Source organism: Armigeres subalbatus, chromosome 2 (genome assembly GCF_024139115.2).
Source record: "Armigeres subalbatus isolate Guangzhou_Male chromosome 2, GZ_Asu_2, whole genome shotgun sequence".
In the NCBI taxonomy this organism is placed as follows: domain Eukaryota; kingdom Metazoa; phylum Arthropoda; class Insecta; order Diptera; family Culicidae; genus Armigeres; species Armigeres subalbatus.
In genome coordinates, this window is record NC_085140.1 from 159,203,897 (window position 1) to 159,217,246 (window position 13,350).

Sequence of the window (13,350 nt, forward strand, 5' to 3'; positions counted from 1 at the left end):
AGACTAACAAATCTCAATTTGGAAAGTTGATGAGAAATATTTGTAACTAGAAACATAATGTCTGTTTGATCTGCTGAAACATAACGTATTGAGAATCTTTCAGCTGAATTAGAAACAATTGCGCCCTCCCAGTCAATAGGTAAGTTTATTTAATGATCCGCTCCTCTAACATTCATGACTCCTATTTTCCTTATAGGAACAGCAGAAGGCGCAGGACTGCGCAGCTCACCTCACAAGGTTTTCCGCTGGTGGAGCTTCCGTTTTCGTTCGTGACAGAACTGGCATGCAGCAGGCGGTAAAATACCCACACCCGATGATACTCAAATAAGTGCAGTTTTGTTATTGTGACCAACAGATTCGCGGTAAGTAGTGCTAAAAATAAATGATTTGTGCCATGAGAACAAATCAAGACAAAATTTTCAAAACGACTTATCTGCTTTTGTAAACAATGATTCAAACGACGATTTGACGAATTTGATAGCTCTCCCACGCAAACCAACACCATGAACAGGTAGCGGAAACCTTCAGCTACCTATTGGTGGTGTTGGTTTGCGTGGGAGAGCTTTCAAATTTATCAAATCGTCGTTTGAATCTTTGTTTACAAAAGCAGATAAGCCGTTTTGAAAATTTTGTCTTGAAATGTAATATGCAAAATACATGTTTCAGGAAAACGATGACCGCAGCAGAGATTCTTTAGGGCAGAAATTGCCCCCTCTATACCTCCTAATACTAAAGACACACCTGTGGTACTTGTACCATGGTACAAGAGAACAAGAAAATTATTCCAAGACTATCTTTGATAAAGACAATAATTGGTATGGTACTCATTTCAAGATTCTTGTACCATGGTACTTGTACCACCAGTGTGTCATTAGTATAAGTTGTCCACATGCTATACACTGAAAGGAATGGTGCAGTAATGATAAACATACATTTGTTTAAAAAAATACTATATTTGAAATCAGTTAAAATGAATATGAATTTAGTTAAAAATAATAAAAATGTTGATGAAATTACTATATGCTACAGAAAATTGCCATAGTAATTTTTGGAGTGTCTCGTGTCATAGTAAAAATAAAAAAAATCGGACGTTTTGCAACAGTTCACATGTTTGTTTAATGCAGTGTTTTTCTTTCAACTGCGGTGATAGTAAAAACAAATCTAAATGCATGGTAATTTCTAAAACAAAGAGCTTTTCGGTAAGAAACAGGCTTAATTTTTTTGTAGTCGCCATTATTGTTTTCCAAGTGTTTCATTCGATCTCGTGTTTCATGTTTGCCTTTGAAAATATGGCCGGAAAAACCGAACCTGTTGAAATAATTGAAGTGAATGAAGTTCTTGATGAGGTTCTGGATGATCCGGATGAAATGATTGAAGGTAATTTTATAATTTAAAAAGCAGAAAGTAGTTACAACATACGTATAAACATTTCAGAGGACAACGAAGATCCAGAGCTCGAAGAGCTCGTCGTGAATAGATGGGGATTGAATGCTTCAATTTATTCCATTTTAATCGGTAAGTTACAAGTAGATACTATTTTTAAGGGTCATTGTGGCAATAATTGCTATTATGCGGTTTTGTATCGTGAATTGACTCTATAGTGCACTGAGTTGTTGGCATATTCAATAAATCAGAAGACCTTCATTACCCTATTTAAAACACAGTAGACTAGCTCATATTTATACACTATTTAGGACACGGCATTACACTCGGATATTTGAAGGACATGGATGAAGCTGCTTTTTCAGAGATTTTCTCGTTAGCCAAATGGACTGGCCACAAGTATGCGCTGAAACAAAAACTAAAAAGTTGGCCAGAAAGCTCATTATATGAATCGAATGCCACTGTTAACGAAAAGTCCTACCAGAGTTCTGCTCCAGGACCATCTAAGCATCCTTTGCTATCTTCATCAGTGACGAAGAATCTACTGGAAGATATTTTGGAGAGAAACGAGAAGGGAAAAATCGTTCGAAATTACTACAATAAGCATCGGCTGTTGGATACTCAACACAAAAAATATCTGGCTCATACGGTCGTAGACTACTACATAGCCAATGAGTGCTATTTTACATTGTCGGATATGGCTCGGTTTGCAGATTTCATCGCCGAAATATTTCCTCCGGAAATAGCTGTAATGACACTTTACTTATATTGACATATATGAGATATTACTAACGCTTTCATTTGTTTCTCATAGGCGGTCTACTATAACCCACGAGACGGTACAATTGGGAAAAAACATCCGTCTGGGTTGCTTTATGATCGCTTCCATAATCGAAATAAAAAAGCATTGTTAGACAGAAAACGCATCGGTTCGTCGGATATGGACTACTGGAAATTATTGGAAGCAAAGGCCGTAGTGCTATCGGCCGAAGGTTAGAAGGTAAGCCTAAGTTATTAATTCTTACTCATCTTACTCAACTTTGCAGAAATTGAAAAACAGAATTGTTTAAAAAATTGGCTCCGAAATAATTAACAACCGATTGAGAAAGTCGCACAGCTTTGGAAAGAGTCACTACTGCTGCGCATACGGTGTATTTCTCAGGATACACATGCAAACAAGAGGAATACACTCAAAGAGTGGCCACGACTTGCGGACGAAAACGGATATTTATTGGTAATACAAAGTACTTTTTTCAATTGCAGATTTATTATTGAACATACCCGGATAAAAAATATGATTAAAATATCATAAATTTTACTGTTACATCACCAATTAAAACATAGTAATTACCATTGAATGTAATGGATTTTTAACAACTAAATCACATCAGAGACAATGGTTTTCCACGATAAAATGAATGGTAAATGGGATTTTTACAATAAAAAAGGGGGGTTGTTATGTATCTTTACAATAAAAAAATCGAAAATTTTTCATACAAAATTCAGAGCAAAACAATTGATTTAACGGTTCTTCAATGGGATGATTTCGAAGGCCAAAACAATAGAAAACAATGTGCTTCAAATGTTTTTCTCACATTTTTTTATTGTTTTACAGTAGAAATACAACGGGATTTTAAATACATTTCACTTCAATCTCGACTTCAATATTACAATAAAAATACAATTCAATTTAAAATAAATTAGATTCCATTTAATTTAAATTTAAATTATTAGTGGTATTTTTGAGTCCGTTAATGCTATTCAGACCGAGATTCAGACCGGGATGCATGAACGTAGATTTTGGTCGCCGATGATGCAACCGGCTTTACTCACACTCCAAATAGTCTAAACGTTGTTTCCACCTGAATTTTCAGGTACATTTTACGTGCACACGTAGCTGCAAATGTTTCAGAAAAATTCAGGTGAAACTTACGTGTCCGGTGAATTCTATCCAAAACTCAGGTAGAGCTTACCTGATTTTCACGTAGAATGAAAATTCTATCGAAAAATCAGGTAAAAGTTACGTGAATTTCAGGTGGAAAAAATCTACGTACTTTTTCAGGTGGAAACAACGGTCAGATTTTTTTGGGTGCACTGAAGACGCTGTAACTAATGCTACCCACATTTTTTTTCCTGTGGAAGACGTAAATTGTAAAATCATGTCAGAATTCTTACAAAAAGTATAAACCGAAAAGAAAAGAAAAGTTACCTGTTCATTTTTTTATTGTATCCCGTTGGTGATATAGCTCGATGATAGTCGCCGAATGATATTTATTGAATTATCAGTGATGGTGGCAAGCAGCAGTGTTTTATCATTACATCAATTTCTGAAACGGAACAAGGATACATGTTGACAAAAATTTTGCGAACTTCTTTATAAGTTTTTTTTCTTGACGTGTTGAAAGATTTCTCTCACAACAAAATGATCCGGTATCATGATGATAACACTATCCAGCTTTCCACGCTCGGTAATGGCGGCTTGTCAGTGTGAAAAAAAATCAATCGGTCACTGTAGCGTTTGACACTAGCTGGAGGAAAACTCACCGACGAAAAGGCCTTTTTTCCCTTCCCCTCTCCCAGGAACGCCAATGAGCTTTCCTCCAGCTAGGGTCAAATGCTACAGTGACCGATTGATTTTTTCACACCGACAAGCCGCCATTACCGAGCGTGGAAAGCTGGATAGATACTCACCACGGTACAGCGGCCAATGATCAGCCGTCGCTTGCTCGCATAATCAAATAATAAAAGGAACACTTCGTTTACTTCGTCTTTCCACTAATCAACTGAGACTAATCACAAACAAACTTGTACACGCTCATCTAAATCCAGTTATTCTCCAAGTAAAATTGTAAGTGAAAGATTTTGTTCATTTAATTTTTTTGAATTTAAAATGATCAGAACATGAATATTTCAAAACCAGCAATTAAAATATATATTTGAAAATCGGTAGAACGTTTTTTCCTGTAATAATGAAAGTTATTGTTATTTTATTGTTTTCAATTGTTACACTGCCAAAAATATCTATATAACATATATGTGTCGCCGTTATAGATTTTTGCAATAGCGTCACCCTAATATAATCGATATAGAACCACACATAAATTAAATAATTGCTAATTCGAGACCACACATAAAGTTTATTTGGACATATATTTTATTAGTAGTTCGCGTGGAGAATGGTTATGTGTGCGCTGATATACATCATAAGTTAAATCTATGGATTTTTGCCAATAAATATGTGTGGATTTTTAGTAGTGTATTTCATCAACATAATGAATCTATGAAATATTCTTAAATTATATTTTTATTTACTTTAAAACGGATTATCTGATCACCGAGATGGAATACCTTTATAGTTTGTTTAATTCTTGGATGAGCAATATAAAACATAAGCCAACAACTAAAATATTATAGAATGTATCGGTCACATTAATATGTATTGTACTTTTAAAGTAAGTACAATAAAGGATTTTGACAACCGTGAAAAATCTACAATAAAAGTACAATAGATTGTATTACTTACCATAGAACCAATTGTATTCCAATGGATCATACCATTCAAAGTACTGTGAATTTTTATCCGGGTATTCTATTTCTTTTAGATCGACGCGGATTTTGATGCGATTTATGCAAAAGCTGGCAATCCATCAAACATTTTCAACTCATGGGACAGATTTGCTACTCGACTAATAGAGTACGCTCAACGGGAAGGATTGAAGGACGATTATTCACGGCAGTTGCTTATCCACCTGGAGGACGAATCTTTGAGTCAAGGTAAATAGTGGCAAATATGACTTAACAAAAGCAATGTGCAACATAAAATCGTAACACTTAAAAGAAAACCCAAATATTCAACTAAAACAAAATATATCAAAACGGTAATGCTATAAAGTGCCCATTCGGCTTCAAAATATTCATTCAGATTTCTTTTTCTCATTCATTTTCCATTTATCATTCAAACTTTTACGCACAGATGTATACTTGCCTTAACGTAATTCGAAATAATGAAGCGTGGTGCATATATGCCTTACTGTCAAATTGCGGTTGTCAGCAACTCCGATCCCCAGTCAACAACAAACATTTCAGTTCAAAGTGTAGTAATTATGATTTAATTAGTGCAAACCTGTCAGCTGTTAAAGTATTAAACCAGGAAACAGGTCGTTCTCAAGTGATTTTTATGTATCTAGTCAAGTAATAGTAAGTATAAAAATAATTTTAAACTTTTAAGCTGCAATTAATATATATTTGACATTCCAGTATTTTAGCAACCAACTTTACCAGAGTGGCTTCACGCTTGGACAAAAGCATCCACCGCTACTAGGTACAAACCTATCCTAAAACATTTCCGGAGTATTAAGGAGGAACTATTCCTGATTGGATTGAGACTTGCACCCAATTCAGCACCCATTAGGGGGCAGCTTCAATCACCGGCAGAGATAACTAAATTGATGTCGAAGCACACAATTTAGTAAGCTGGAAGCGAAAATAGTGATTTTGTCTGACGTTATATCTATGCAGTTTTAAATCCAGGTGAGATATAAACTTAAGTTATTCTTCTGGCAAAAAATCAGCTTCAATTTCAAAGGATATTGTACTAGATCAGATGATAACTTATATCTATGACACTGCAAATAAAGACCAAAAGACGACAAACCCATTTTGAATATGAAATATTTCATTAAGGTGTCTGCCAGAGTGAACGCGATGTGCGATGCGACGCGACTCACGTAAAGGAATAACATTTATTATCAATGCAATGTCAAATTGCACTGCGCATCGCGTGTTCGCGTCTACTCTTGCTTCACCCTAAGACTATGAAGTAAGTTTTTTTGTGGGAGATTTTCACAAAAAGAAACTAAAAGGATACACTATAACGATTACATTTCATGAACGATTGACATGTATATCTACTCGAAATCTAGAAGATATTTAGCGCAAGATTCGTATGATGCACTAATTAATTGTATGGATACAGTGATGCTTGCACCTGACTTCTCCACTTTACGGCGATACTAATGTGCGATGCCTATGTCTCGCTTATAGCCTATTCAGATAAGGGGTCGTTCACAAATGATGTCACAGGTTTTAGGGCGGGAGGGGGTGTGAGATGTTGTGACAGTACATGTACTAGGTACAAAAAAGCGTGACAGAGTCCCCCCCTCTAGAAAGGGTCTATAAATCCCAAAAAGAAGTGGACGTCATATTTGAATCACCCCTAACGAGCATTAATGTGATAGTTAGAACTGAAATTAGTATAAAATGATCTCGAAAATGATTGAGCTTTGACATCAAGATACTCTTTTATCATGTCATTAAGCTCGTAATCTGCACAGGTCATTACATATTTGATATTTATATTCGTTAATGAATTATAGGATAAATCCGTCTTCTTTTATGGCTCTACATTCCAAATGGAACTTGGCCTGCTTTTCAACTTAGTGTTCTATTAGCATTTCCTTAGTTATTATTTGAAAGTTTTCTATGCCCGCCATTGCATGAGTATGTATTTTGTGTGGTAAATACAATGGGTACACTATGTCCAGGGAGTCGAGAGATATACTATACTATGCCCTGGAGATTCCAAGATATATCCATAGTGTCGAATAAACATGATGTTATACTGCCGTTAACCACAAGTCGAGCACATCTGTATATGGGGCTATATCACTTATTATCAATTGACAATGCTGACAAATTCATCTAGTCTTGTAGTCTTGTATGGTAGTTCCTTGTCAGACATAGCAGTGACAATTGAAAATCATGGCTTTGGCGGGTTCTGACTTGGTTTTGACCTATTAGAGCATCATTACCGGGCACGAGTATTTTGATCACCCGCACTAAGCTGTCATTTTAGTTTATACACTAGTGCTGTCCAATGAGAGCTTGAAGTAGCTCGAAGTTTCTCCCTGTCCTGCTCATGCCCATTTGTTGACAAAAAGAACGAGCAGGACGGGAACAACCTCGAGCTACTTCGAGCTGCTCATTGGACAGCACTACTATTTTTCGTACCAGTCACTGTTTTCGGCTATCAATTTAGTGGCTGTATTCCACACTGGTGACCTTTGACAGTTCATTAAATAGCAACGCTCTTACCGCGCTACCAAATTCTGTCAGTTGCGCTGCTGGGTTTAACAACGCGTTTAATAGCGACCGGTGAAATATCAAGTTGAGACACAGCGCTACTAAACGACTAATATTATGATTCCAGTTGAAAATCGAATTTCGAAGTCATGAAAACCGATTTTATTCTCGTTTAACTTATAGTGCATCATTGTGCAACTGGTGCATATTGTTCGCAACCTGATGCGCTATACAGCGCACCAGATGCGCAGTAATGAACTTGCGACTAATAGGAGAAAAATTGATTGTCGTGAGTTCAAAAATTCTTCGGTTTTGAGCTGCACATATAATACTTACGACCGGTAATCTTGCTTTTATTGGCAGGGTTTCTAGGTGCGACCATTCTAAGATTTTTATATAAAAACGTATTTGTTTTATTCTCGCATACTATGCAATTCCAATCATTTAGTATAAATTAGTGAAGCTAGTGCATTAGCTTTATATCTAATGGACTGGACCCTTTCAGGACCGACGGATGGGTCATATATGCCCAGCGTTTGGGATTGGCTGTGTAAAATCACAGAAGAGAGATGGTGAGAGATATTTTTAAGGCGATATGGAGCACTGCACGCATGGGCTTCCAAGGTTCTTTTTATGCTTTTGCTGCTCATTTGTCATGTTGTTCAACATCACTCAATATGCGAACAATTAGACTGAATTTGAGTAGTGCACAAGGTTTTCTTAATCAGCTTTGCAGTCTTATGATATTTTTATTTATGTTCGTATATTTGTATCTCCGCATATTAGCCATGCGGTAAGATGTGTGGCTAAAAAAGCAAGATCATGCCGAGGGTGGCTGGGTTCGATTCCCGGTGCCGGTCTAGACAATTTTCGGTTTGGAAATTGTCTCAACTCCCTGGGCATAGAAATATCATCGTGTTAGCCTCATGATATACGAATGTAGAAATGGTACCTTGGCTTAGAAACCTCGCAGTTAATAACTGTGGAAGTGCTCAATGAACACTAAGCTGCGAGGCGGCAATGTCCCAGTGGGGGATGCTATGCCAATAAGAAGAAGAAGAATGATATGCGGAAAGCTTAGAAAACGTTTAAATGAACGGTCGTACTTTCTTCTCAATTTAAAGATAATTGTATGATTTTCGATTTTTAGAGCACTTTGAAGATTGCGATGGCCGTGCACTACATAATTACGTAAGGGGTATCGCTCCATATAAATAAACAACATAATTTAAATAAAAAAAAATTAGATTGTGATACGGGGAGCCCAGAAAAATCTCTCACTTAATAAACGTACACCTGTGTTCAGAATAATAGCAGCGGAAGCCGTTTTTCATACAAAATGGTCAACTTTGACAAGCTGTAATTTTGTACCCCGATGACCAATTGAACTGAAATTTCGGCAGTGAACTACAAATATGTTGAAATTTACACAGATCAAGTATCATTTTTCTCGAATGACGCGTTCAAAAATTACGCACTAGGTCAAATTGTTAAAAAAAATAGCAGTTTTTATTTTTGATATATTGGCCAATTCAAATGTCAGATTCCCCAATTTATATTGTTTGAATAATATACTTAGTGTCTCGCAGCGCATGAATTCAAATTGATATTGCGCATAATCCCCAATATTGCTTTTTGCATTGAAACTTTTCGTTTCGTCACTGAAATCATTGACACTTGTCTTCAGCGACTGCTTCCGCGATAGAGCATTTACACATTTTATTCACTCATACATCTATATTACTGTCAAAATGTGCATTTGACAATTAAATTTTTAGCTAAAAGCTCTATTTTTTGACACCGGTGCACTCACACAAACAATCGACATCAGTTGTCAAAAAATCAGGAGTACCAACTTGACGACTATCTCCTTGTCGCCGAGTCTGGCGCTAAGTGCTCGGCGCGGAAACCCAAAGGTGGGAATAAAATTTTGGGGATTATGCGCAATAACATTCCAAACAATTATTTTCCTGATATTTCCAAAACAAAAACTGCTATTATTTTGAACAATTTGACCTAGTGCGTAATTTTTGAACGCGCCATTCGAAAAAAAATAATACCTAGTATGTGTAAATTTCAACATATTTGTAGTTCACTGCCAAAATTTCAGCTCAATCGGTCATCGGAGTACAAAGTTACAACTGGTCAAAGTTAACCATTTTGTATGAAAAAAGGCTTCTGATGCTATTTTTCTGAACACAGGTGTAGATACGAATATATAGAATATGTTGATATTATGGAGTCCATAATAAGGACATTTGAATGCAATCTCTATTGTTATGAGTTTATGATAATAATATGTTAATATTAAAAAATTGGGGCTTCGCAAAGTGTCATATTCGACTGAGCCTACCAAATTAACAATCTACTTAAAGTATCCTAATATTTACACTAATGTTTGAGATTCTGCGAGATTTTTTCTTTGTTTTTTAATTCTGGAAATATTTGAGGCATTTTTGAAAAAACATTGAGTTCCGGAAGGATTTAGATCCGAACTCACTTCGGTTTTAATAGGAACTACAATATTCTGTGAGAAAATATTGTAAGTTTTCGTCAGAGTTCAAAATTTCTGTAATTACACATAGTTAGTGGGAACTCGGAAGGATCCCAAAATGAACAAATCTTGGAATTATTCAACTGTTTGTTTTTATCTAGATTGTTTTTTTAAATTATTTTATAAGTTCATCACTCATCATTCAACTAGTCTATAAAAGAACTATTCTTCCTTATTCCACAACTTTGTATCTGTTCAGATCTACGTTCTCCGATCTCAACAGTAAGACTGGGACAGGCATATCTGCTAAAATACCGAGTTTTGTAGAACAACGAAAACATATCAACTGGACTAGTAAGGACTTAAATAAAAAACTTTATAAGAATTTGATCAACTGTTTTGTAGCATCTTCTTCTTCAATGGCTCTACATTCCAACTGACCTTTCAATTGATTCTTATCTCTATTTTGGAAAGGTTTACAAAGGGTATATCGTTTTAACTCCTGTATGTTGGATTTAGGACTTCAGGAGCATATAATTATGGGGGCCAGGGATATGTGTAGACAGTAAAGATTATTGTTTATTAAGTTCTAGTCCAAAAAACATGTTCCAGCTTCGTTTGAATCTAATCGCAGTTGGAAGTCAGAACAGAAATGTATAATTTTTCAAACAATCTGGTTTTTGAACTTGGTACAATTAATAAATCAAAAGGTTATCACCTTTTGCTAACACATAATGGCAATGAAAGAGATTGACATTGAATATCTGAAAAATCTGTGTAAAAATGTAAGAAAAATCTGTGAAAAAAATATGACTTGCACTTGACATTTTGCAAAGACAAGTTCGATACTTTGCCGAAAAACTGATCATAGAAAACATATGATGCAATGAAGAATGAGGAATAAAAATTTACTATTTAAGAATTCACTTCTGAAATTTTCTGGGGGGGGGCACAAGTGGGTCTGGGGAGGGCCAGGCCCCCTGCCCCCCCCCCCCTTCTTAGTTACGCCAATGATTATGAGGATGTCGCTTAGAGAAATTCCTACGGTCAAGAATCAATTTATCACTAATTTTATGATTTATTTCGGGTTTACACAATTCTTTTTCATTATTATCTCCATATTTTACTTTTAATGCCAATCTGATATCTGATTGTAGTAAATATCATTGGTATGATATATTTCCACTAATCTCAGCCATGTATTAAACTCAATTTCGTTTTAACATCTGCTTCATTTTTTAATATATTTCAGATACTAGAAACTTCATAAGTTGCACAATATTTCATGCAGTCGTGAAACCGGTGCGCACATCGGCTCGGAAGCTACCAACGATATTGCAAGCACAAACAGATATGTGCTATGCATGCAAAACAGAGCAAGAGTTTCAGGAAGTAGTGGAAGAGCTACGTGACGAGCTGAAAGAAGAAGAAGTTCAATTTTTTCCACGCGTTTTTGTGATTGGAAAGACGGAGAAAATTGTGGCCTTCTACGTTGTAACGTCGAGTATGCAATTCAAGCTTCCTTCGTTTCTTCGTTGTATCGACTTGGTGGTGAAGCTGAAGTTTGTCCTGAATTACAACTTCCCGGAAAGTTGTGAGCTATTCTGGTACTTTGTTGCTAAATACTTCTACCACATCGGATACTCTCGAAAGGCAAAAAATAGCCAACTGCTGCAGCTGCTCGCATATTTGGAACATTGAGAATCGATTACATGTACTGCCATCTGTGCCATAACCTGTGCAACTCTCTTCATGGTTTCTTCACCAACTTGGCGATTCTTCATGGCTCACCGTTTTCAAATATACTTGTACAGCATGCGTGCCCTCAAAACTGCACCAGAATCTACGTCGACATGTCGTTTCGAACCACGCCTGTTTATTTATATCCGGTAACTGATGGCAGCGACGGTCCCGGTAACAACAATTTTCACTTCAACAATGAAGATATATTCATGCGAATCGAATGCGATCATGACAATCTCGAAGACGAAAATGAAGATACGGAGAAAACTAGATTCAAAGACAAATATTTTAGATCCAAAAGTTAGGTTAAGGCCAAGGGACATGTTTTTAAACTTTTCGTTAGATTTACACAGTAAGCCGAAATTTACGAGATAAGACGTTGCATCTATGTATTGTCGAAGAAATAGTCAAAGTGATTAAATCGATTTGTAACACACTACTTAATGCCCTGTAGTTGATAACAAGATCGGCAAAAAGTTAAGTAATGATATTCATCAACCATTCATAACCATCGAATAAAAACTATATGCCACATTGCATAACATCCAACTAAATCATTTATTACAATATTTTTATTATAAAAAAAAATAATGATGTGCTCATAAATTCAAAAGGATGCCTAATGCCAATAAAGCATCAGTTTAATCTGTTTCTCGACAGTAGAAATATTTTTAATGACACGGTTAATTACATTAGATTGTTAGAAGAGAAAAAAAAACAAACGAATGTTGTAAACGGTATTTAACATGTAAAACAATCATATGAAAATCGATGTATAATACCTTATACTCTCACGAAGTGAAGATGAACAATGCCATTAGAACTTAGTCCGGTACCAACATTCCACATATTCAGTTTCAATTATTTTGATGGACCCCAATTCTATAGCCAATTCACATTTACTAACAACAATAATTGTTGCATTTTTTAATGAAATAAAAAGAGCAATTAAAATCTCTCAATGTGTTTTTTTTTAATTTATTGTAAAATAAAAATTGAACCGAATAATCCCACCATACATATTTAGTTGATTTAAATATTGAATACATTCCAAATTACTACAAAAATCTTTTTAACTTGACCTCACCTATCTGTTTATCAAAGTTGAAATGTTTTTGAATTAACAATGAAGCATAGTTATTTCTACTTCTATATTTTGATTTTGACCCATGGTAGAATTGACAGATTAATGATTTTAGGATGATCATGAAAGGTAGTCTGCACAAATTTAGTGGCGTTGTGTTTTTAATTTAACCCTACAATATAGTAATTTTAACTGTAAAGCTGCTCTCAGTGATACGGAGCCCTAACTACACACTTAAAATAAATCGCCGAATTCGGTAAAATTTTACCGAAATCTCAACAGCAGAACTGTTCGGTAAATAATTTAACTGATTTTCGGTGATTTTGACAGTTGAGCAATGGAAAAAATTACAAAAAATCTGTAAAATAAATTACCGAACAGTTCTGCTGTTGAGATTTCGGTAAAATTTACCGAATACGGTGAAATGAGTTAAGTGTGTAAATATATTGGATTTCTCGAAAAAAAACCTTCAGAAATAAAGTTCTTTGAAGGGGGGTCCCGTAGCGTAGTTGGCTACACTTTCGCCTTACAAGCGGATGGTCATGGGTTCAATTCCCAACCCCTC

At 35.6% G+C, this 13,350-nt stretch overlaps 1 protein-coding gene across 2 annotated transcripts; it reads left to right on the forward strand.

Annotated features, from left to right (window-relative positions):
* The first annotated feature begins 1,234 nt into the window (after positions 1-1,234).
* On the forward strand, positions 1,235-12,650 carry LOC134215377 (uncharacterized). 2 transcript variants are annotated; one of them, XM_062694581.1, is made up of 7 exons: positions 1,235-1,377; positions 1,435-1,515; positions 1,695-2,131; positions 2,198-2,375; positions 2,430-2,617; positions 4,986-5,157; positions 11,211-12,650. In XM_062694581.1, exons 1-5 carry the CDS (start codon positions 1,272-1,274, stop codon positions 2,474-2,476), a joined length of 849 nt encoding a protein of 282 aa, XP_062550565.1. In that variant the 5' UTR covers positions 1,235-1,271; the 3' UTR covers positions 2,477-2,617; positions 4,986-5,157; positions 11,211-12,650. The 2 variants fall into 2 exon arrangements, 1 of the variants encoding a protein (XP_062550565.1); XR_009980133.1 differs by lacking the exons at positions 1,235-1,377; positions 1,435-1,515; positions 1,695-2,131; ... (1 more) ...; positions 2,430-2,617; positions 4,986-5,157 and adding exons at positions 5,439-5,580; positions 5,641-5,913 and having other exon boundaries at positions 11,211-12,631.
* The last annotated feature ends 700 nt before the right edge of the window (positions 12,651-13,350 follow it).

Coding starts and splice junctions, on each gene's coding strand:
- LOC134215377 (XM_062694581.1), top strand. CDS start 1,272: ATGTTTGCCTTTGAAAATATGGCCGGAAAAACCGAACCTGTTGAAATA. Junction 1,378..1,434: donor TCCGGATGAAATGATTGAAG/GTAATTTTATAA, acceptor TAAACATTTCAG/AGGACAACGAAGATCCAGAG. Junction 2,376..2,429: donor CGTAGTGCTATCGGCCGAAG/GTTAGAAGGTAA, acceptor TCAACTTTGCAG/AAATTGAAAAACAGAATTGT.